Genomic DNA, 21,969 nt, shown 5'->3' with positions numbered 1-21,969 from the left:
ATTGTCCATCTATGAAACTCAGATGTTTGGGTGATTATTTGCAGCTAAGAAGCAGTGAGACACTATCTATAGTATGGATGACCCCATAGAATAAAATAGTCCTGAATAAACTATTCATTAAAAATAATTTGAGAAATGCCAAACATTTAAGGGTTACTCAAAAGTTTAATAGTGGAGGCAACCACTGCACCTGATTCAACGACTGTGATCATTTACTACCCACTGCACGGACCTTTTCATTTCCTCAAGGTAGACTCTGCTTTTGTTGGTTCCAGCCTCTAAAATGCGAGGATTTCCTGTTTTTCATCAACATAACTCAAATATACTTTGGTTTTAGACTTTTGTTCTAAAACCAGGCAACATGAAGACATCATCGTGGGCTCTGGGAAAGTGTTGTGGGCATTTTTAAAACTTTTTTTAGGGATGCACGATATTGGATTTTTTTGCTGATATCCGACATGCCGAAATGTAACAAGTCAATTGGCCGATAACCAATACTGATATCGATATATCCACTTTTTTTCCCTATTTAATTTTAATGATCATCAGGTCTCTTCTGTAGTGGGACTGACATCATATTATGCATGCATACTCTTATCGTAATGGCCCACCAGCAGACAGAGACATGAAATACAATACTTTCCAATGTATGTAATATTCATATTCATTGTGCAAATTAAGAAAAAGCATGTTGGCCGATTCTGATAGTTCTTTTTAAAGCCAATATTGGTCGATACCGATGACGTGCCAATATTATCATGCATCACTACTTTTTTTAAAAATATTTTACCGAAAACATATTCAACAGGTTTCTCAATAATGACAATCGCAAGTTGCAGCCATAAAATAGTACTTGGAGGTTAAAAACTCTTGTAAAACCTCAAACGGTCAGGATCAGATTCTCTAACAACTAAACGCATGCCCAATTAAGGAATGATTATGCATTAGTGTACAAAAATAAAATCCTTTATTCATCAAAACATGGGCAAGAGCAGTTTTGTGCAGCTGGTGATGAAATGAAGAACAGACCACAAAGAAAGAGCCATGAAAACTATGTGACCCGAACATCACATATCCGCCAAGCTAAGGAATTTGCTCTGGTTTTGAAGTGCTGCTCTCACAGTGTTGCTTCTCTGACTTGTTGACTTCCTCCAGACCCAAACGTGCAATCGTCAGCTGAGATTAGATTCCAGGTTGGAGCTCAGAGGCTTGAACTCTCATGTAACTTTAGCAGCCGGGGCCAATTCTCAAACGCAGCAGCCAGCGTGACCAAAACAACCCCCAGAAATAGCTCTGATCCCACTCTGAGCGCTGGCCAAGTCAGATTCCCCAAACAGGCGCTAAAGAGAACAAGAGAATGGGAACACACCACACTCACCACCCCCAAAGTCCATCAATCATTATTCTCCATACAAATAGAGCATTCAGATGGACAAAAAGTCAAGTCAATAGGCAGCACACGAGGAGTCTGGAGTGTATCCGGTGAGGGAAAAAGAACCAGCCAGCCAAACAGAGGAAAGCTATAGTCGCAGAGAGTCATCTACATCTGCACTGCTTCATTAATTCAGCAGGCGCTCTTATTCGTGCTCAATCAACGAAAGGCCTGTCAAATCTTAAGCACTGCAGATAAAGTGGAGTCTGTGTGGCCTCATAATTATGAAGCAGCGATGGGACTAAAATAGTGGAGTGAAACACTGTGGCTGCACTGCTTGTGTTTTGTACTTAAAGACTTTGTTGGAGCTTACTTCAAAGGCCATTATTTCCTAGGAAGCACGGGCACATTTGCAAAAATGTGGTGAGGCAACATGTGATGTGGTATCCTTCACACACATACAGTTGATGTGGTAAAGATACGGCTCGCTGTGGTGGTGACAATGATGTTACTAGTACTACCAACCAACATGTTTTTAGTGAGGTTTAGTTTGGTGCAACATGTCCTGTTCTGCTCCTCTGGTACAAGCTTTCATGAAGATTTTCAAATGTTTTGCATGTTTTAGCTTTTCAACCATAAACCATAAATATTTTACGGTTTTTTACCCCTTTCAAATGCATGCTATACATGTAAAAGGATAGATTGGATTATTTAGAAGTAAGGTTGTCTGAGGTACTTATCCGTCAGTGTATGACCGTCAGTACATGGTAGTCGGCACACCCCAGATTGGAGAAGCAGACAGGGTACTGACAGAGAAGCTGAGCAATGTCTTGCTGTGGATGGGGGCAGCAGCAAAACATATTTTAGCCACTTAAAAAAAGGCTTACCTAAAAAAAAAAAACAATATCAGTTCAAGTGGACACTATAATGAGAATATTTTCCCTGTCAGACAACCTTTTCCTTTGGCACTACATTTTCTTAATCATAGAACTTCCGTATTCTTGCACAAAGGTGAAACTGTGCATTACACTGCAGGTTGGCTGTTTGGGTCAGATTTTCAGCGGTGTATGGAAGAGACAGCATATACATGGAAATAAAGAAAAAAGAATGATTATGACAGTGATGACAAAATGCTGTGACGCTACCTTTACAGATCAGAGTATACAAAAGAACCTTTGCAGAGGGAGAGTGAATGAGTCAAAAGAGCGATGCGTGGGAATATGACTGTGCTACGGTTGAGAAAATGTGGGGCCAAAGGAAAGGGTTGTCAGACAGCAAGGTGAAGCAGGTAAGATATTTTCAGTATAGTGTCCACTTGAACTGATATTGATTTATTTTAGGTAAGTCTTTTTTAAGTGGATAAAACACATTTTGCTGCTGTCCCTTGTTCACAGCAGTACATTGCCTAGCTTCCATGGCGGTAATTCTGTCTGCGTCTCCAAACTGGAAGCACGAGGACTGACATCCTCTGTAGGAAATAGTACCCCATACAACCCCACTCAAAAAAATCATTTTATCCCTTCAACTAATTTCAGATGCATTTTTTGTTTTTCTAGGTAGCTGCTGTATTTTGACTAACAGTCTAAAAGACTGAGTTGTGTAATCCATCTCAGTGAACATCAAAATACATTATCATTGCATGGTAAAGAAGTCTACGTCCAGACCAATTTCAAAGGTCTCCACTGCATTACAATAATGTTAAAATTACTTGTAATTTTTTAAAGAAAAAGTATATACAGATTAAATGTTCATTGTAATGGATGACTAGCCTGGAAATCCAGACCCAAATCTAGAAAGATTTAGGGTCTGGCCATGAGTAATGAAAATGGCCCAACCCAAGAGGCGGCACCAAGCATGCATTTGTAAATATCACTGCACGCAATTGGATAACACTACGACCAATCAGAACAATACACGGGGTGACGTATCCAGAGCTTAACTACCAGTGGAGCTAACTGGTAGATTAGACTCTTGCCATATCCGGTCAGCAAAACAGCAAAAACGTCCTTCTTGCAAAGTAAAGACTCGAGCGCCGTCTTCTGTTCCTCTTTCAGAGAAAAAGCCAAGTCTAACTCGTTCATTGTAGCGGCCAAAGCCGTTTCAAACAACTGGTGTTCATCCGTAGCCATCTTGCAATGTTTACTGACTGATTACGGACTTCGTCGTTGCATCACTGTCGTCATCTGTTTAGCTCGCCTCTGGCCCACCTATATCAAACACACAGATGTGATTGATGCAGCTCGGCTCCAATGGCATGGGTAATGAGCATCATTACTGATTGCCAGAGTGACTCGCTGAGCAAATTCAAATTGTGCTCTCACGAGAACTCTGGATTTCCAGGGTAATGGATGACAGAAATTACTTTCTATTTTGCTAATTGGTTTCCATACTTATCTAAAATGAATAGTGGAAAAATACATTCAAAAACCTAAAGCTGAACTGTTTTTAAAAAAAGTTACTTGTGATGTAAAATACGTTGTTGTAATTGGGCTAAAACATGCAAAACAACTGGTTTTCCGTCATATCAAAAGGTGACAACACACCTATAATACTATTGTATGGTCTAAAAAAATAGATGTGTTTCCTAATAGAGTCATTATCCACAAGTCAGAACACTGGCAAAGCATCACTCTGGTCAATAACCTTTCGACCACCGCATATTTAATGAAAATTTGTGCTATTGGGTTGTAAAAATTCACTTTTTTCACTTTTAAGGCACACAGAGAACTGTCTTGTAGTTTGTGAGCGTACAGCTCATCAACTGTCTGGTATTTCAGTGTATATGAGCTGAAAAACTGCCATAAAAGTCCAGTTTATCTGGGAAATCAGTGGAAAATATACAAAAGCTTTTCAAAGTTGTTTTGGTGATTATCCGTGTCCTCAGACAGGCCCATTTTGACACTGTAGTGAGAGATGGGACACTGAATGCAGGGTGCAGTGAGCACCCACTGTTGTCCTTTTCACTCCTGCCCAACACCCTCCAACCCCCGCAAAACCAGTGTGAGTGCAGGAGGAGTGCAGTGTCATCCTGCAGCCAATACAAACTGAGTGAACAACAAGCACAACACACACACACACACACACACACACACACACACACACACACACACACACACACAGCAATCCCTATAGGTATAGGCGGTTTCTACCCAAAGCAATATTTTACCTGCCTACCACCTCTATTGAATTGGCCACTGCACTCACAACACACACACACACACACACACACACACACACACAAACAACCAGTAATGACTGTTTCCTCTTTGATGACACGTAGCCGAGCCCGTTGCTCGTTTTTTGTTGCAGTGAAGTGTGGGATGGCGTCGCCAAACCCACAGGAATCAATTGCAAAGTCAACAGAGCAGCAGAGAGGGAGGCAGTTCCGGAGCGGGAGGCAGAAGAAAAAAAAACAACACTTCTGTGCTCCCGCTTCTCATTTTCACAGCCACCAGTCAGAGCACCAGTAAACCCACACTATCACAGACCTGCTACACTCATTAAACAGACTCTTATTACAGGATGTAAATGAGGTGCAGGTCTTTGAATGGTAGCAAGCTGATGGAAAATGAATCACTCCTTTAAAAAGGTAGACAGCTCAGTGAACATTAAAAACGCCTTTCTGTTCACAGAAGCTCCTAACAAGATTTCTTCTCTGTTAGAACTGCTGAACAAGTGAACTTCAGCCTCCAATTATGTCCCCTCCTCTGCTTACCCAGCATGAAAAGCTCTAATGATACCAGCAAATTTCATCAGGCCTGCAAAATAGGACTGAAACCAATCAAAAGGTGAAGGCAGAAATAGCCTCACTTGCATTAGCTCTGTGTGCTCTGATTAGTGCCTTTCCTGTGCTGGTACACTGAGACACATTCTGGACTGGTTTAATCCTAATCCTACAAGGAGAGTCTCTCAGGACGGAGCCGCATGTGATGTAAGAGAGAGCCAGGAGTTTGACGCCAGTCAATGAGGATCAAGGAATTTATCGGCAGCCAATCCAACCTGTGTCCTTGTCACAGGCAGATTTGTTTTGGGAGATAACGCAGCACCTCAAGAGGTTAAGAACTTTCCACTCTGTCAGATAAACCACTTCTATAAATCCACTGATTATTGTTTTGAAACATGAAAAAAGCTGCAGCCTAAATTTAAGTTTCATGTATAGAAACATGCCTCAACAATTTGTGGTTAAAACTGTAATATTTCAGGGGGAAAAGTTATTTCTGAGCTCATTTCAAGCCTTCATTCCTGCAGTAAAACTGTGGCTGCGAACACTAAAGCTAAAGTATTAGATTTCGCTGAGCGCACCCGAAACGCTTTGTGCTCTTACAACTAGAAATGGCTGTTGCGTGCCACAGAAAAGTGTTGTCAAAAGTTGTAATTATAGGCTCAGCTCAAGATGTGCCAATTGGTTCAAACTACCATGTTGCCACATCAGAGAGAACAAAAAGTCGGAAGTTAGAAAAAAACAGACTGAGCTTATTAAGAGACAGGGAGCCGTGTGCTGGCTGTCATCATTATGCCGTCGCTGTAGACCAGAGTTGTCAACAATCTCCAAGCACACTAGTAAATCAAAAAGTGCAGAGAGAGCACTCCAATTTATCTGTGGTAATTCTGGTTAAACTCTGCAGGTCATGAATCTGTTTTTTTGTCTATGCTCACATGATAAGAGCAGTTTTAATGAGCACGCTTTCAAGGCGAGAGCTCTGAAAGGAATCTTTAAGAAGCACCAATTTACAAAGCTCACAGCCCTGTGTGTGAGCTGCAGTCACAAGTAAATGGATATTCTTTCCTCTGAGGAATGCCTGTTCTGAATTCCTCCTGGCTAATGTCTGTCTGAGTTTAACTAATGAGGGACACTAATATGGGGTGATATGATAAGACAGCCACAGCTCCTGCCCGCTCCTATCAAACAGAACAGAACATGAACCAACTGAGCTGGGATGGCTTCATTTGGTATAGATTAGATAGAGGGATTTGGGATGTTAAATCCAGCAAAACTTTTGGTCCTATACCATCTTAAATGTTGCTTTTAAATACTTAGTGGTGTATAGTAACCAAGGAATGCAGCTGAATGAGTGTGTTGATCCTTTGATTGAAAACATTTTCAACTACAGCTGTAATTTGTGCTCAAGGTGTGAACAACCGCAAAAATCTGCCGAGAGTGACTGGCTGAGAGACAAAACGACAGATAATAATTGGCCCTCGCACATTGGGCCAAAAAACGTGAAGGAAAGACTGAATGAAAGGTCGACAAAAAGCAGGAAGGAAAGGAAACTAAGAATGAGAGGAGGTGTGTGTGTGTGTGTGTGTGTGTGTGTGTGTGTGTGTGTTTTTGTTGGTTTTTTTTGCCTTACCTGTGGCTCTGCTGGTGGAAGGCCCCCCCTCCTCCTGAGGTTTGCACGCGAGCATCTGTCTGTGCAGATGTAGTGCCTCTGTGGAATGTACAGCATTCCCCTGACTTCCATCTCCCAAACTGCCACAGCCACCAAGGCTTTCCCCGTGCGCCTCAGGCCCAACTCCACTGGCGCCGCCCCCTGGGTTCCTGCTACCGTGACCCACATCCCCTCCCCTGCTGGGCCTCCTCTGGAGCTCTGCTCGAGTGGGGACCAGCAACCGAATGGAGGGTCGGTGAGACATCTCCGGTTCGTCATCCTCAGGGATTGGATTGTACCAGATCTCCCCTTCATCATCTGCGTCATTCTCCTCGGCTGGGTCCACGCTCCGAGAAGACACCTTGGCCTGACCGACGTTAACCTAAATCAACACAGAAAAGACAAAAGAAAGCATGATGCCACCTCAACTGAAATATCAACCACGGTGCTGAATACCAAGTCACTTTCTTAAAGCAATTGTTAAACATTTCGCTTTCTTGATGAAAAGTTAGATGAGAACATTGATACCTCTCGTCTGAATACTAAATACAAAGCTAGAGCCAGCACCTGGTTATCTTAGCTTAGCATAAAGAATGAAAACAGGGGGATTACTGATTCACTGATTAACACGTTACATCTTGTTTGTTTACTCCATGTATCAAGGACAACACATAACACCACGTAAAACCAAAACAGCGAATCAGCCCATATTTTGAAATCACATTCTTGTTAACAGAGAGACCTTGATGCTAACCTGGGGCAGGTGCAGGCGGGCCGGCCGTGTTGGTGCTCCCCCTGAGGGTCTCAGGTGGTCTGGAGAGGGACTGGGAGGAGGCGGCAACTGATGGGAACCCTCCTCCTCAGCTCCCAGCATTCCCTGCAGCTCGTCCTTGGCGCATTGATTCTTCCCAAGGGAGCTCTGCTGCAACCAGTTGCGCTTCTTGGATACAGTGATGGTGGTGAGCGGTGGCCGCCACGACGAAGACTCGCTGGCCCTGCCCACCTCTCGGCCATTAGCGCAGGGGGTTTGGACATTCTCAATGAAAGCTGAGGGTGTGATGGAAAGAGAAAGCATGTGAGAGTTACAACTTGTCAGCATAAAAAAAGCAGCTAATCATCATCATGATCATCACTTAGGTAATTATTGAACTGAGGTGAACGGCTGAATCTGATGTTCAACCTCAGACTATTCATGTCGTGTCAAGTTAAAGAAAACATCTGCATCATGAAACCACAGGTGTGGAAATGCTGAATAATGTCATTAAGTTTTATAGAGTCTTCCTCTCTCACCCCTTCTCTCAGAGAGAGAGAGTCACATCTTTGCTTTGTCAGTTGTGATTTTAAAACTTTTGGACTGTTGTGATTTTGTTTTTTACGACCAAAGTCATAGTTTCAATCACACCGCCGTAGCCCCCCCCCCCCCCCCCCCCCCCCCCCGGAGAACCTCCCCCCACCTTTTCTCTTCAGTGACTTCCCATCTCGGGAGTGTCAGCTTCGGGAATATGTGGGCTTTGAATTCAAAAGAGATCACAGGGAGATGGAGGGATTGAGCACTCACATATCTTCCATCACGGCAACTTGGAAAAAAGAGCGAGAAACCGCCGGCATTACAGCTGTGAAAATAGAGCAGAGAGGGGAGGGAGTGTGTGTGTGTAAGGGGGCGACGGTAAGTACAGCCGGTGGCGATATGTGCAGTGAAAAAGGACAAATAATAGGGATGGTGACGTGGTCCCTTACTGTACTAAAGAAAGCATTGAAAGAGCTGCATATCTTTGAGTGTGATGATGTGTTTATGGATGTTTTTTTACAATCGTACAAAAACTGCTTCTCCCTAGAAATCAAAAAGCAACCTTGCAAATCATCTGGCGTGTTTTTATTTTCATAAGGGTTGATGAGCAGCTAGAGAAAAACAACCTCTGAGCATGTGTGTGTGTTTGTGTGACGGGCAAAGCGAGGGCAGGGTCTTGCTCTAACATGTAGGGCAGGCTCGTGTAAAAAGACTGTTTTGATCCTCGGCGGCTCCCAGACGAGCCCCTCCACATGCTATAATGACAACTTCTCCTTTCCTCAAGGAAATGCATTTTCACGCACGCCAGGGCTACATCCAGCAAATTATAGACCTGGGAATATTTTCACTTTGAGAAATCGAAATCTAACACAGGGCATCCAGTGTGTACATGTTATAAAAAAAAGTGTGAATGTGTAAAAATTAACCACTTTTTTCATTATTAATCCAGAGCAGTCAAAAAAAGGGAACTGATGTACATTAAAAAATCCCATGGTTTCAAATTATATAACTTCTACTCAGTCGATTGAGACTACTTTTTCTTTTTTTTGCTTGGTTGCTTTTATTGACAAAGCCCTGAAAGCAGCACACAGAGAGCAGAGGGCTCCACCGGGATTTACTTTTCCCTGGAAGTCAACCAGCCTCTCTGAACAGCCTCTCTCAGCTTCCCTGTGATCTACAAGGCAACTTTCTAAAGCAGCTCCCAATAATCACTACCATCTCCAGTGCCTTAAAATCCCATAAACACCAATTCTCTTTCCACAACAAAAACAAGTCCTAAACTTCATCTCTCTACGTGCCGCTCAACTTTTTTTCCCCACTTGAGAAATATGACAAGTATGATATAAAGTGGGATGAAATTGCTTCTGTTGGGAGGATGCCATTCCTCTGCGCTTCAGCTGATTATATAAGACACTGCCGAGTATATAAAACAGCTTTCAGTGGCGAGAACAGAGACCACTTTTGAAGCATTCCTAATCTTGACAGTGAAAAAACAACAAAAACACAACCCATCACAGCCCCTCTGTCATACGTTTCATTTTAATTCAAACATACCTCTACGGTGCACCGGATAAAAGCACATCTTTAACTATTTCTTCCTTTCTGCTCTGTTTAATTTAAGGAAGGTTTACAGCCAGAGTAGTGAGCCAGCAGTGTGTTTGCATTAGCCTGGATTATGCTATGTTTGAGGGCCTGGAGCTCAGTAGCTTTAGCATGTGCCGACTGCTGAATAAAGGGGAAACATGCAATATGTTTCTGCTGCTACACTGAGTCCCATGAGTTAATGCGTAGGCCCGAGCTGGCAGGCTGTAATAATCTGCTGTGGTGGTTTGTTTTCAGATGTTCTGGCCTGGAATGTCTTGTAACCCTTTAAACTCTGTCTGCAAGCAGTGTTTTTACTGGGATTTGAAACTACATGAGGGGGAACCTCCAGAAAAGTAAGCTATGTTATAATAGTAATTTGATTTTTTTGTACACTAGCCTCATAATTCTCTCAGAAAAAATCTTAAAAAACCAACCAAACCAAACCAAAAAGACAAAGACATCCAAAACTACAGACTGGTCAGCCTGTGATTGATTTTTTTTCACTAGATGAACAAAGTTACTACGACTATGAAACGACTATGAAAGAAGCTAAAAGGAACATTTCAGAGGTGAGAAGTTTGTTTACACCCTAATCAGAAATTAACTATCACACACTTGAGGATGGGGATGGATGATAAGTGGAAGATAAGTGTGTAAAAAAAAGGCAGGATATTGGTCAGGGAAGAATTCTTTGGGAGAGAGGGGAGAGATTTTTAAGGCCAAGGCAGATCCAAGACTCTGCCACCAGTAATGCGAGACCAAAGAGAGGTGAGATGGTTGCGCATGGAGTTGTTGTCAGCATGCCATCTTCTTTAAGGGGTCTTTCATAACTGGAAGAGGAAGCGTGTTCTGACACGAGCAGCATTCCAGGCCACAGCTCCAGATTTACAGCCGTCTCCTTCCACTGTCGCACTCCTTTACGGGAGTAACACATTCCCCAGAGCAATGGCAGGACACTCGTTTGACTTATTGGGTGTCATTTTTTGGCCATTTTCACTAGTGTTAAATATGAAAGCACCGCAACACTCTCAAGCTCCTATCAGCTTCACACATCAGCATGTCAGCATTTCTCTCTTAACTGCTTTTGATACAAAAAGTGGCTTGTGATTGTGGCAGAAAGCAGAACATTCAGCCTGATGAAAAACAGATAATGGAATCTGAGTCTGCTTTTCTTAAAAATAATCTTTAAAATACAATATGTAGCTTACCAGGGGAACTGTTTTTCAAGATAAGCCGTGTCAAAAGATGTCAACTGAAATATTCAATTGAAAAGATGTTTTTTTGACACTTAAAAGCCAAGACACAAAGAATACAATATGCTAAAGCAAAAGTGGAACATTTAAAATATATATTTGAGTTTTGTTTTATACCCTTGACTAAAATAACCTATAACGACACTTATGGATATGGTGTTTTTTGAGCTAAAACTACATGTTTACTACATGAAAGATTAAAGCAAAAATGTCTTAGTGTAGATGATGTAAAATTTGAGGGGTTTGGGCTCAAGAAGCCATTTGAAGACCTCATCTTGGGCTATAGGAAGTTGCACTATTCATAATATTCTGACGCCTTTAAGATCAAACAACTAATCAATTAAATTAGAAGGTAACCTGCAGATTAACTGAGGATGAAAATCGATAAAAGTAAGAAAACAGCTCCTTTCCCCCTTTGTTTTAATTTGGCCTAAGACCGACTGGCCATCACAGTTACCTACTAACCTCCTATGAACACAATGCAAAGTAATAGAGAAGAGAAATTTCCATAACGGAGCAAACACAGCCTGGCTCCCTGCGCCCCGATGGCATGAAGATGCTGTGTTCAGGGCACTTCCACCCCTGACCTGAAGGTAACAGATGGCCAGAGCACATAATACAAGGGTGCACGTCTGTGTAAGAACATAAAGAGAGAAAGAGAAGGAGAGGTGGATGGGGAGGAGCGATATGGGTTTGTCTGAGGTGCTGAAAGGAATGCAGATACATAAAGAAAAAAGCCTATTTCCTGGTTGTGCTGGTATGAACCTGTGCCACGTGAGCCTGACAGTAAACCCAATTTTATTCATGTCTTAATCTTCTGAATCTTTCTCTCCTTTAAGACAAAACACTTGATCCACTTTCCCATATGCTTCTCTTTTATTTCCTGAATTCCTTCTGCTTCATAGAGGCTCCTCTTTTGATAAGTGCAAAACACACACCAGCTAGTTTTCTCCTCCATACAGACAACACTTTGTTGTGTATACAGAGTTTCGGGCTCCCCCTCCTTTCAGAGGGAATCTTTTGCTGTGTGCCATACATTCCTGTTGACACTCATTCATATGATAATGAGGATTCTCAGTGTAGGTTTTTCTTTTTACACCAACGCAGGGCTGGGATTGTCCAGGGTTGCATCACATGTCAACACTTGCATCCAGTTGAGGCGTCCTGGCAGCGCAGCCTGCTAACGCTAATGTCACTTCCTTCTCAACACGTTGGCTTGAAACCCAAATTCTTTTCAATGTTGCAGCTCTTTCTTTGACTCTTCTGTCTTGTCTCATTGTGCCTGTTCAAAATACTGATAAAAATGCTTCAAGGGAGGGACTATACAATCCAAGAAAGACACATGGACTCACAGTGTGACCCAATTAAACACTGGGAAAATTAAGGCAAGTCATTGAAAGGCCCTTCAACAAAACTTTGTTTACAGTAGCTCCTGATGAAATGCTGCCACTTAAAAACAATCCAAGATACTTTTACCGATAATCAGTCATTAAAATTTCTGAACAAGTTGCTTGTGTTCGCCCCACACTCTGCAGACACCATCATGTGACTCATTCATCTCATAAACCAACCTGTATGAACCCTGATGCCTCATGTTTCTCCTCCATCACCTGATCTGTCTTTAGAGCTCCTATGCTCCATAAATCTGTCCAAGTACACACGCACCAGACAAGACAAATTTATGTGAAGAAAAAAAACCTCAACTCTGCGCTCAGTAACAAGTTCTCTGGCACCACGCAGAAAACCAAACGCCGCATCGTTCTGACATGACTTGACAGCAGTCGAGGAGGATTATGTTACACCTGCCCTCTCGTCTCATTCTTTCGCTACTTTGAATCTACTGAGCAAGCAGGAATTAATGTGATCAAAATGTTGAGCAATGCTGCACCGTGTGCCTAATCCACAGCCGGTCTTTGCTTCATATCTGAGGTGTTATCTTTTAAAGATCTGTTGAACATTTTGGGACACATGCTTGTTTGCTTGCTGTAATTTAGATGAGAAGATCGAGACCTCTCTTATGTCTGAAAGGTAAATATGAATGGTTAGCTTAGCTGAGCGTAAAGACTGAAAACAGGGGTAAACAGCTGGCATGAGTCTGTCCGAAGGTAACAAAATCAGCCTACCAGCACCTCTAAAGTTCACAAACACATTATATATTTAACTGATTTAATTTGGAGGGGGGGAAAAAAGTAAAAATGACACATTGTGGAGCGGAGACTCTGAGAAGTCATTGCGCCATGCCGAGAAATAGTTTAAGTTTATTTACTTTATTAATCCCCCTGAGGGGAAATTCAATGTTTTCACTCTTGCTTGTCAATTACACATAGGTCCGAAAGACACACACATGCACAAACAGGACCTATACATGCACAAAGTGGAGAGATGTCAGAGTGGTTGGGGGGTTCGGTGCCTTGCTCAGGGGCACCTCGGCAGTGCCCAGGAGGTGAACTGGCACCTCTCCAGCCACCAGTTCACGCTCCATATTTTGGTCCGGACGGGGACTTGAACAGGCAACCCTTCGGTTCCAAACCCAAGTCCCGATGGACTGAGCTACTGCTGCCCTAGCTTGTAGTGCCAGTCTGGCACTTCAAGCCAAATAAACAAGATAAAAAGTATTACTTTAGACATAATTTTGAATTTTGGATGAAGCTAAGCTAGCTCTTTGCCCCTTTTGTCTAGTCTTTGTTGCTAAGTAAAGCTAGCCAGCTGCTAGCTGTAGCTTCATATTATACAGACAGGTCTGAGAGAGGCATTGATCTTCTTATCTTACTCATTTCTGGAACTCAACTTATCGTCTATATGGTAAATTATTCTTCTAAAGATGTTTTTGGGGAGATAAAAAGGGCCTTTTTATTTTTTTTTGCCCAATGCTGCTCTGTTCCAAGTGGTCAGTATTTCTAGCAGTGGTGTAGTAGAGGTTATATGCAGGTAAACTCACCTCTTTTAATGGCTGTTTACTGTGTACCCACCTATCATCCAAAAAGTCATTGGAATATGTAGGAGAGTAAACCCACTTCCTCTCTGATGCCTTATCCAATTAAATAGTAGTAAATCCACTTCATCAACTGCCACTACACCACTGATTTCTAGTCATGCAAACAGTGTATGATTTTCCTCTTAGTTTGAAAAAAAAAGAGGAAATAAAAGACTAGAATATCTGCCTCCCAGGAGTGTGTCTTGTACTCCTCTGTTTGTGGTGTCTATGGCTCAGCTTTGACTGACACACCACTCCTGAGTTCAGGCCTGGCCAAAACATGATGCCTGGATACTGCCTGCCTGCCGGCAAAGCCAATCCTCTCCCACAGCACAACACAACAAAACTATAAATCCTCCAACTGCAACTACTGACATGTACACACTGAAGATGTGCATTTGCATGCTCATGTGCACAGTATCCCTCACCTACACATATACATACAAAGGGTGACATGCTAAGCTGTGGGTGACAATCGACGTGATTTTTTTACACAGTAATTAAAGGACAAGTCAGATCAGAAATCAGCTGCAGTCTAATTAAGCCAATATTCTTGTCCTATGACTTCATCGTGAAGTTTAATTTTCTAGTAACACTCAGGGGGAGGAATGGGACTATTTTTAGAATGTCAGTATCGTGAAAATACTTGCATAAATTCAAGATGGAGCCGTAAACTCAACATAGAGTTTCAAGCCAAGACAAGCAATTCACTGGAGCTTTTGAGAGCTTTGGCGTTTCTTTTTCTTTTTTTTTTTAAATGGCTCTTTGTGAGGCGCTGAGAAGCCCACAGGGGCAAGATAAGCCCAGAGCTGACCTTGATAAATGCTTAATCGCCCTTCATTTTGTTCATTCATGGCAAGGAATTAAGTGACACAACGCAAACAAGTTAAACAACGGGAATGGCATTCTAAACATGCAATCCAGAGTCTCTTTAAAATGCAAGTTACCAGGGAGCTGTCCAGAGCAAATGACTGGGGAAGAAGGCAACATGACAGCCCCCCCACCCCCCTCCTCACTCTCAAACACACACACACACACACACACACACACACACACAACCACTACCACAGAGAATAACTGCAGTGGCTTCTCTCCTGCTTTAGATTCCTCTGGCCACAGCTGTGGAAAAGTTCAGTGGGGACAGAGAAGGGAAAGCTGAGCAAAATGGGGAAAAAATGAGAACCGAGGGGGGAAAGAGACCTTGGAAACTAATATCGAGAAGAGTCCCATCTTTATTTGAACTAAAACACGGCAGAGGAAAGAGCTTGAGTTATAAAAGTTGAAGCTCTGCTGAGCCAACAGCGTCTGGAAGTCAAACACAGAGGCCTTCCGCTTGGCAGCCTCAGAGATCACACTCTATTTCTAGCAGCACAGTACACAGACAGTCAACAGCAGCCTGCGCACATGGCAGGTCATCTATTTACTCTGGTAAACACTGTCAGAACAACACACACGGGCACTCACAAACACACACATGCACACCCAAATACAAAACTACGAGTGGTAGAATTAAATGACGGCGACATCTTTTTGATCCATACAAAGCAGACCTATTTCCACATCATGTGCAACATTAATACCAAGTTTTCCGTACAGACTGTTTCCGAATCCTATGATTAAACTGCCTCACTGCCTTGCTTGCAGTCAGTTCAGGTCAGCATCTACAATAGGTGCCATTCATTTTGTAAAACCCTGCAGTGTAGTTTAATTTATATGCAAAATGTGTTCCCAGTGGAACATACTGTAGGTTACGTCACTGCAAGGTCATGCACAGCCATTCATGAGAATGCAATTAAAAGTGTGTATAACAAGTAGGGAACAAACAATACTAGCATGTCATCAGCATCAGGAGAAAAAGGCCATGAAATATTGGCATCAGCCCTGAATGAACATTTCTGACGATATCACAAGTGGATAAGATGGCGCTTTAAAGGAGCACTGTGTATGATTTGGCGGCATCTAGGGGTGAAATTGAAGATTGCAACCAACTGAATACCCCCCTGCTAACCGCCTCCTACATTGGCCTTCAGGCAACATAAAAATATGACAGACTCTCTCTAGAGCCAGTGTTTGATTTGTCTGCTGCGGGCTACAATAGAAACATGGCACTGCAACATGGCGGACTCCGTAGAGGAGGACCCGCTCCAATGTAGATATAAATGACCCATTCAACACGAACAAAAGCACAACAATTCTTAGTTTCAGGTGATAACACACTAAAAAACATAGTTATGAATATTATATTCAACTTCTGCCAATATATTCCCCTAAATCCAGCACACTGCTCCCTTAATTGTATGACTTTAATTAGCTGAAACAGGTCAAATGGTCCTGGTTGTGACTATTGCCAGGACTAGTCTCAGAGGGAGTATCATCCGAGCCTGTTAAAGTAGGATGAATGTTGTTTGAAAATGTTTCATTAAAAGAAATGTGGCATGTTTTGTATGTAACCAGAGTTGAAGTAGTTTTCTTATTTTGAACAGTGAAGGTGTGAACAGTGTTATGTTTTATGCCAGTGGGCCATCACGGTAAGAAGAAGCACTTTAGGTTCTCTGCCATTAGATGGAAAATATATGAGTGTATTTCGATATAGGCAATCAGGCAAATTGAGTTGCAAAATATTGGCATATTGGATATTGGCAAAAATCCAATATTTTGCATCCCTAATAATAATAAGTGGGTAAATAGAGCTTGTGGTGAGACTGTTTTGTCAAAAGTAAACTTACAGTCACAGCTCTATTGACAACATGGACAAGAAGTACTGGGCAAACTCCATCTGCTGAGAAAGATGGGGTGTTATTGAAAGCTTCAGAACAGCTACTAAACAGACCTTGTGGTGAGACTGTTTTGCCAGCTGGGTAAAGTTTAGTCCTAAACCCCCCTTAATCCCTGACTATAACATGTAAGGGGCATTTTGAACACTTCAACAAAATAATTGGTACAACAGCGTGTCACCTGTCAGTGGTTTCATGTTACAGATGTTTTTCTGTTTGAGCACCGCAACATAAACACAACAGCAACACACAATCAGAAAATCATTTGGCATTTTGCACATAATCAAAAGTCATTCACACAACAAACCAACCCACCACCAGCACCACAGGAAACACCACTGCAGCTAGCAGAGGAGAGAAGGAGTTAGTTGTTACTGAACTACACTGTGAGTGATCCGACCTACAAACCTGATGTGCTATTAATTTAGTGTTAAATGCACCTAAATTAGTGTGAAGGACAGAACCCGCCACCGGTTAGAAAATCTCAAAAGGAAAGCAAAGAGGTCTGAGGTGTCTCAACCCTTTGCTTTGCATCCAGAAGAGGAGGAGTGCAGGGTGAACCGCCACCAGACGGAGTTTACTATGAGTGGAGGAGGATGGCAATAATCAGACGGGAGGAAGGAGGGTGAGAGCTCTTTGATTTAGAAGATCCACGGGAGTTGAGGCCACTCCGTGTAGCCTTCCTACCTGGCTGCTGCTGCCGTGGTGACTTGACCTTGACAGATTTAACCCCACGGCTGGATGTCTGGACCCCTGGTTTACACACGCCGAGGTTACCCTGAGGACAGGGCCGGTCCTGGCTTTGGCCTCCACCGCGGGGCAAAGCTGAGCCCTCAATTCGCTGCTTCATCTCAGAGGACAACAGACGCCCCTTGTGCATCCACTCTTGCATCTTGTTGACAGTAACACCATGCCCCTTGTTGACAGAGTTGGCCCCTTGTGCTCGGGCATCAGTCGGCTCCTGCTTGTTGTTGTGACCCTGATTTGTTGATGCATCAGCATTGCTGTCTGAAGAACCTGTGAGGCTGTTGACCGAGCCGCTGCTCTCGTTGAGCTGCCCGCCTCGGTCTTCGTCGCCTGCAGCATCTTGTAGCAGCTCATCACTGCTGACAGCGTTGTAAAGGACCTGAGGTTCTGATAGCTCACCCACTTTTGTCTCTGTGGCCCCCTTCTCACCACAGATGTGTGGACTCTGCATTCCAGAGGCCTGAACACAGAGTGTGGGTCCACCTTGATACCTGATCGCGCCATCACTAGCTGAGCGCAGTAATCTAGGTCTTATGTTGATCAAGGACAGGTTTAACATACTCTTACTATTCAGCCTGCCTCTGAGGCATGACTCAAGGTTCCCACTGAGGCAAACCAGCAGTGAGTCAGTGTCAGACACCTGCTGAGGGCTGTGGTCGCCTCCTGAGGACCAGGAGTCACTGTCCATGTTTTTGACAGACAACCTTGAGCACAGGCTATCCCTGGAGTGGCTACTACAAGAGGAGGTGGCCTGCTGCCCTGTTAAACCACCGCTAATCTGCTGGACATCCAGGTTGATATCATTCATAGCATTGATAAGAAGGTAATAAGCTTCTTTCAGCTGGTTCCTAAGCCTGTCTGTTTCCTGCGCACTCTTACTATCATCAAGCTGTCCTTTATCCTGACCGGGCTGTGGCAGCTCTGCAACCTCTGCTCTATCGCCATCACTTTTTGCCCTGATGGTTTCATAAAAAGGCAGAATTTCGTTATCATAATAATCCTCATCTTCACTGTCTAAAGTGTATCTGAGTGGCCCCTCTGTGGCGCACAGGGATGCCATGTTAATGTCGCATATTTCTAACTCTGTGGGGAAAAAGGTCGGGCTCTGCAGACCGCCTGCAGTCCCTCTAATGTCCCCTGCATACTCGGGCTCATAAGTCTCAACATCTCTGATCACAGTGTTTTCTTCCGTGTTTGTTGACGCACAGTTGGGATGTGATTGAGCCGCGCACACTGGCGAGCTTGTCTCCAAACTTTGGTTGTTGTCAAAACTCCAGTTGGCGTTGTGTTCATTAACTACAGTCCCTGCCATGTGCCGGGAGTGTCCTCCGTCTCTGGGCTCTGTCCCATCACTATCAGCAGTGGTGACGCAGCCCTCTGGTGGTTTACCGACCCCGGTATGCGGCTCTACCCGTGCTCGGTACAGAACGTGATTTGAATTGTCCCCAAACCCGATTGAGTCCCCGACGCTGCACTGCCGCGGCACCGAGACGAAGTGTTTTCTCTGGACATGCGGTCCTCCAAGCGGGACTCCCGCAGCTAACGTGATTTTGCCAGCGGATCTGGCCCCCCGGTGGCTCCTATCTCCCTCCCGAAATTCATGTCCCACAAACTGCACGTCTCTTTGAAGTGAGACCCCCAGGAGCTCCTCATTAACCCGAACCCTGCCCCTGCTGCTCCGCTCCTGGGGACGTGCGCCGGACAACTCTGCTGCGCGACTCTCCCGGACTATCACAACCCCCCCTGTTTGCACCATCGCCCCGTCAACACAATTCTCGTACGTGCTCATTCTCTCTGTCGTGCAATCCAGCTCTGTGATCAAGACTACCGGGCGAGCCTCGTCGGAGTCTCGCTGCGTTTGCAAAACTTTTTCTTTACCTTCTCGGCCCCCATTCGCCGCAGCAGCAGCAGCAGAGCCGTATCCACCGCCGACCGTCGCTCCTTTCTTGGATTTCTTCCCCCGGAGTTTCGCTAGTAAAGTCCTCCGCAGAGGATCAGCCATTCCTTTCCTTTGCCCCCAGTTAATTCCTTCCAGTTTCTTTCAGCACGCTGGCTCCAGAAGGAAAGGGCCGAGTGGGTTCTCCTCGCTCGCCGCGGTCAAAGCTCGCCGGGCGGACGAGCTCCTCTCCATTCTCCGCTGTCACCTCCGCTCTGTCGCCTCACTCACTCCTGGATCACTGTGCTGAACTGCACCACCTCTCTCCCTCCCTCTCTCTCTCTCTCTCTCTGCCCTACACACACACACACACACACACACACACACTTTGCCCTCCTCCCTCCCTCTCTTTCTCTCTAGCGCCTCACCTCACCTCCTCATGTTTGCAGCTCAGATATTTGCCTAGCTCAGAGTTCAGAGACCATGCACAAAAATTATTCGCAGAAAATTACATGACACTGAAAGTCCACCTAAATTAACCTTTCTAATGCTTGTCATATTCACAAAGCAGCAAATCCTCATAAGCAAAGCAGTACTGGCATTTGGGATTGAAAATTAGGCTACTTTGTAACAGGCCAGGCAACAGTAGGGTAATAAAAATGGTTGCAGATTAATTTTCTGTAGCCTAGATGTAACAGAAAGTAGCCTAATTGATTCAGCTCTGCTTTATAGATCAGTTATAAGCCTTGTGTACGAAGAAGTTTTTGGTTGCCAGGTTGTGGAAAATCCCTTTTGCTAATACTGCAGTTACAAATCTTGATACAATTAAAGTGTCACAAGTTTCCCAAATACACCAGTAAGTCTGCAGTTATATCAATATGTGATCAATAAATTGAAACGACATGAAATTTTAAATAAATCATCAGTTACCCATTTTTAAATCATTAATAATGAAATTAGTGTGTTTACAACATTCCTTCAGGTCTGTGGATGTGAAAGTTGTTCAATCTAAATCTGTAGCTCCTCTCCAGAAGGTTGGAGGTTAAATGATTCGAAAAACAGCCTTTTGGCTAACTCTGGCACATTTACAGCAGTGTTTGTTAATGTGCACTGTCCCTGTTAGATAAACTAATAGGCATGAATAAAATGTTTCAGGGGTCTTTCTGATTAATTAAAAAACTAAAACGTTAATGCAAGTGTCCTGCTGCAGGAGGAGAAGCACCATCCACAACATAGCAACCCAACAGTCATTTGATTTTATTAATGGCTAATAATTGATACTCTTTTGTAAATCTGTTATTAAAGGTCCAGCGTATAGGATTTAGGGGCATGTATTGGCAGAAATAACATATCATATTTATAATCATCTTTTCCTTGTTTACAGTCACCTGAGACTAAGGCCATGTTTACACGAAAATGATCCACTGAAAACGGAATCGTTTCTCATTTTCGTTTTGAAAAAAGGTTCCGTGTTCAGATGACGTTTTGATAACAATTGCTGTGCACAGGGATCCGCAAAAATGACCAAAAGCGCTGCAGTATACATGCCAAGCCAGTAGTTGGCGGTGTGACTTCGCAATGAAACAGCACGCGCCTGCGCACCTGCGCTTCTTTCTACAGAGCGGTGCTATATAAACAATCAAAATGGCAACCGCACAAACATTTGTCTGGACAAACGACGAGGTGGAGTTGCTACAGTAAATCTATATTATGATGGGGAAGCGTTGATAAATTAATAGGGTGAGTGGCACGAACAGAGCTCGGGAGTCTGCCATTGTTGTTGTGATGGTCGACTTTCTTGCATATACCTAGTGACTGGAACTGTAATGCGCATGTGCGAAAAGCCTCCGTTTTCAGAGGAACTGCATATTGCAAGTTTACATCACAACGGAGACAGTGCCATTTCCAAAAAATTGCACTCCCAAAACGCAGATGTAAACGATCAGCCAAAATGCAACTAAAGTTTACCGTTTTCAGTTGAAATCGTTGTCGTATAAACAGGGCCTAATAATTGTTGTGTTTTATGTTGTTACCTTAGAATGAGTCGTTTATATCTACAGATGAAGCGGGTCCTCTGCCACAGAGACTGCCATGTTGTTTCTACAGTAACCTGGAACAGACAAACCAAACACTGGCTCTAAATACGGCGATTTGGGTTTTTGAGTTTAGTGTCAGTCATTACCAGAAAAGTTTCAGTTGGTTGCAATCTGCAACCTCAGCACTAGATGCCACTAAATCCTACACACTACACCTTTAACTATAACATGTAGAGCTGAAACGGCTAAATTTATTGTTTAGTTAATAGACACAAAGTTAATCAGCAGCTGTTTTGATTAATTGATTAACTGTGTCATGTAAAAATGCCAAACACATCAATGTAAACTGTATATCTTTAATTTTTAAAGTGTTAAACGAGACATTTAAAGACGTCATCTCAGATTGTGGAAAATCATAATGGGAATTTTTCACTGTGTTTTTAATAATCAAAACCTCAATCCATTAATGATTTAATCAAAAAACAGTCAGCAGATTAACAAGTAATGAAAATAATCTTTAGTTGCAGCCATAATCACATCAGTGGTGCAAGAAGAATTTAGATCTTTTAATACAACGGGATGAAATACCACAATATAGAAATACTCCATTATAAGTAAATGTATTGCAATAAAATTTGCACTCAAGAAAAAGTACAAAATATCAGCAAAATATACTTAAGTGAATACACAGATCGG

At 43.2% G+C, this 21,969-nt stretch overlaps 1 protein-coding gene across 2 annotated transcripts in view; it reads right to left on the bottom strand.

Moving 5' to 3' along the window:
• syde2 (synapse defective 1, Rho GTPase, homolog 2 (C. elegans)) overlaps positions 1 to 19,555 on the bottom strand; it is a 58,072-nt gene extending 38,517 nt beyond the window's left edge. Inside the window, exons 1-3 of one of the 2 annotated variants that reach the window (XM_033621805.2) lie at positions 17,302 to 19,555; positions 7,496 to 7,788; positions 6,724 to 7,123 (exon numbers count right to left, since the gene is read on the bottom strand). In XM_033621805.2, coding sequence (XP_033477696.2) covers positions 6,724 to 7,123; positions 7,496 to 7,788; positions 17,302 to 19,363 — 2,755 coding nt within the window. In that variant the 5' untranslated portion in view covers positions 19,364 to 19,555. The remainder of the gene's footprint in view (positions 1 to 6,723; positions 7,124 to 7,495; positions 7,789 to 17,301) is intronic. The other variant, XM_033621806.2, reaches the window with a different exon arrangement.
• Between the last annotated feature and the right edge of the window lie 2,414 nt (positions 19,556 to 21,969).

The sequence above is a fragment of the Epinephelus lanceolatus genome, chromosome 6 (assembly GCF_041903045.1).
Source record: "Epinephelus lanceolatus isolate andai-2023 chromosome 6, ASM4190304v1, whole genome shotgun sequence".
Taxonomy (NCBI): domain Eukaryota; kingdom Metazoa; phylum Chordata; class Actinopteri; order Perciformes; family Serranidae; genus Epinephelus; species Epinephelus lanceolatus.
The sequence above is the reverse complement of the archived record's forward strand: the minus strand, read 5'-3'. Positions and strand labels throughout refer to the sequence as shown.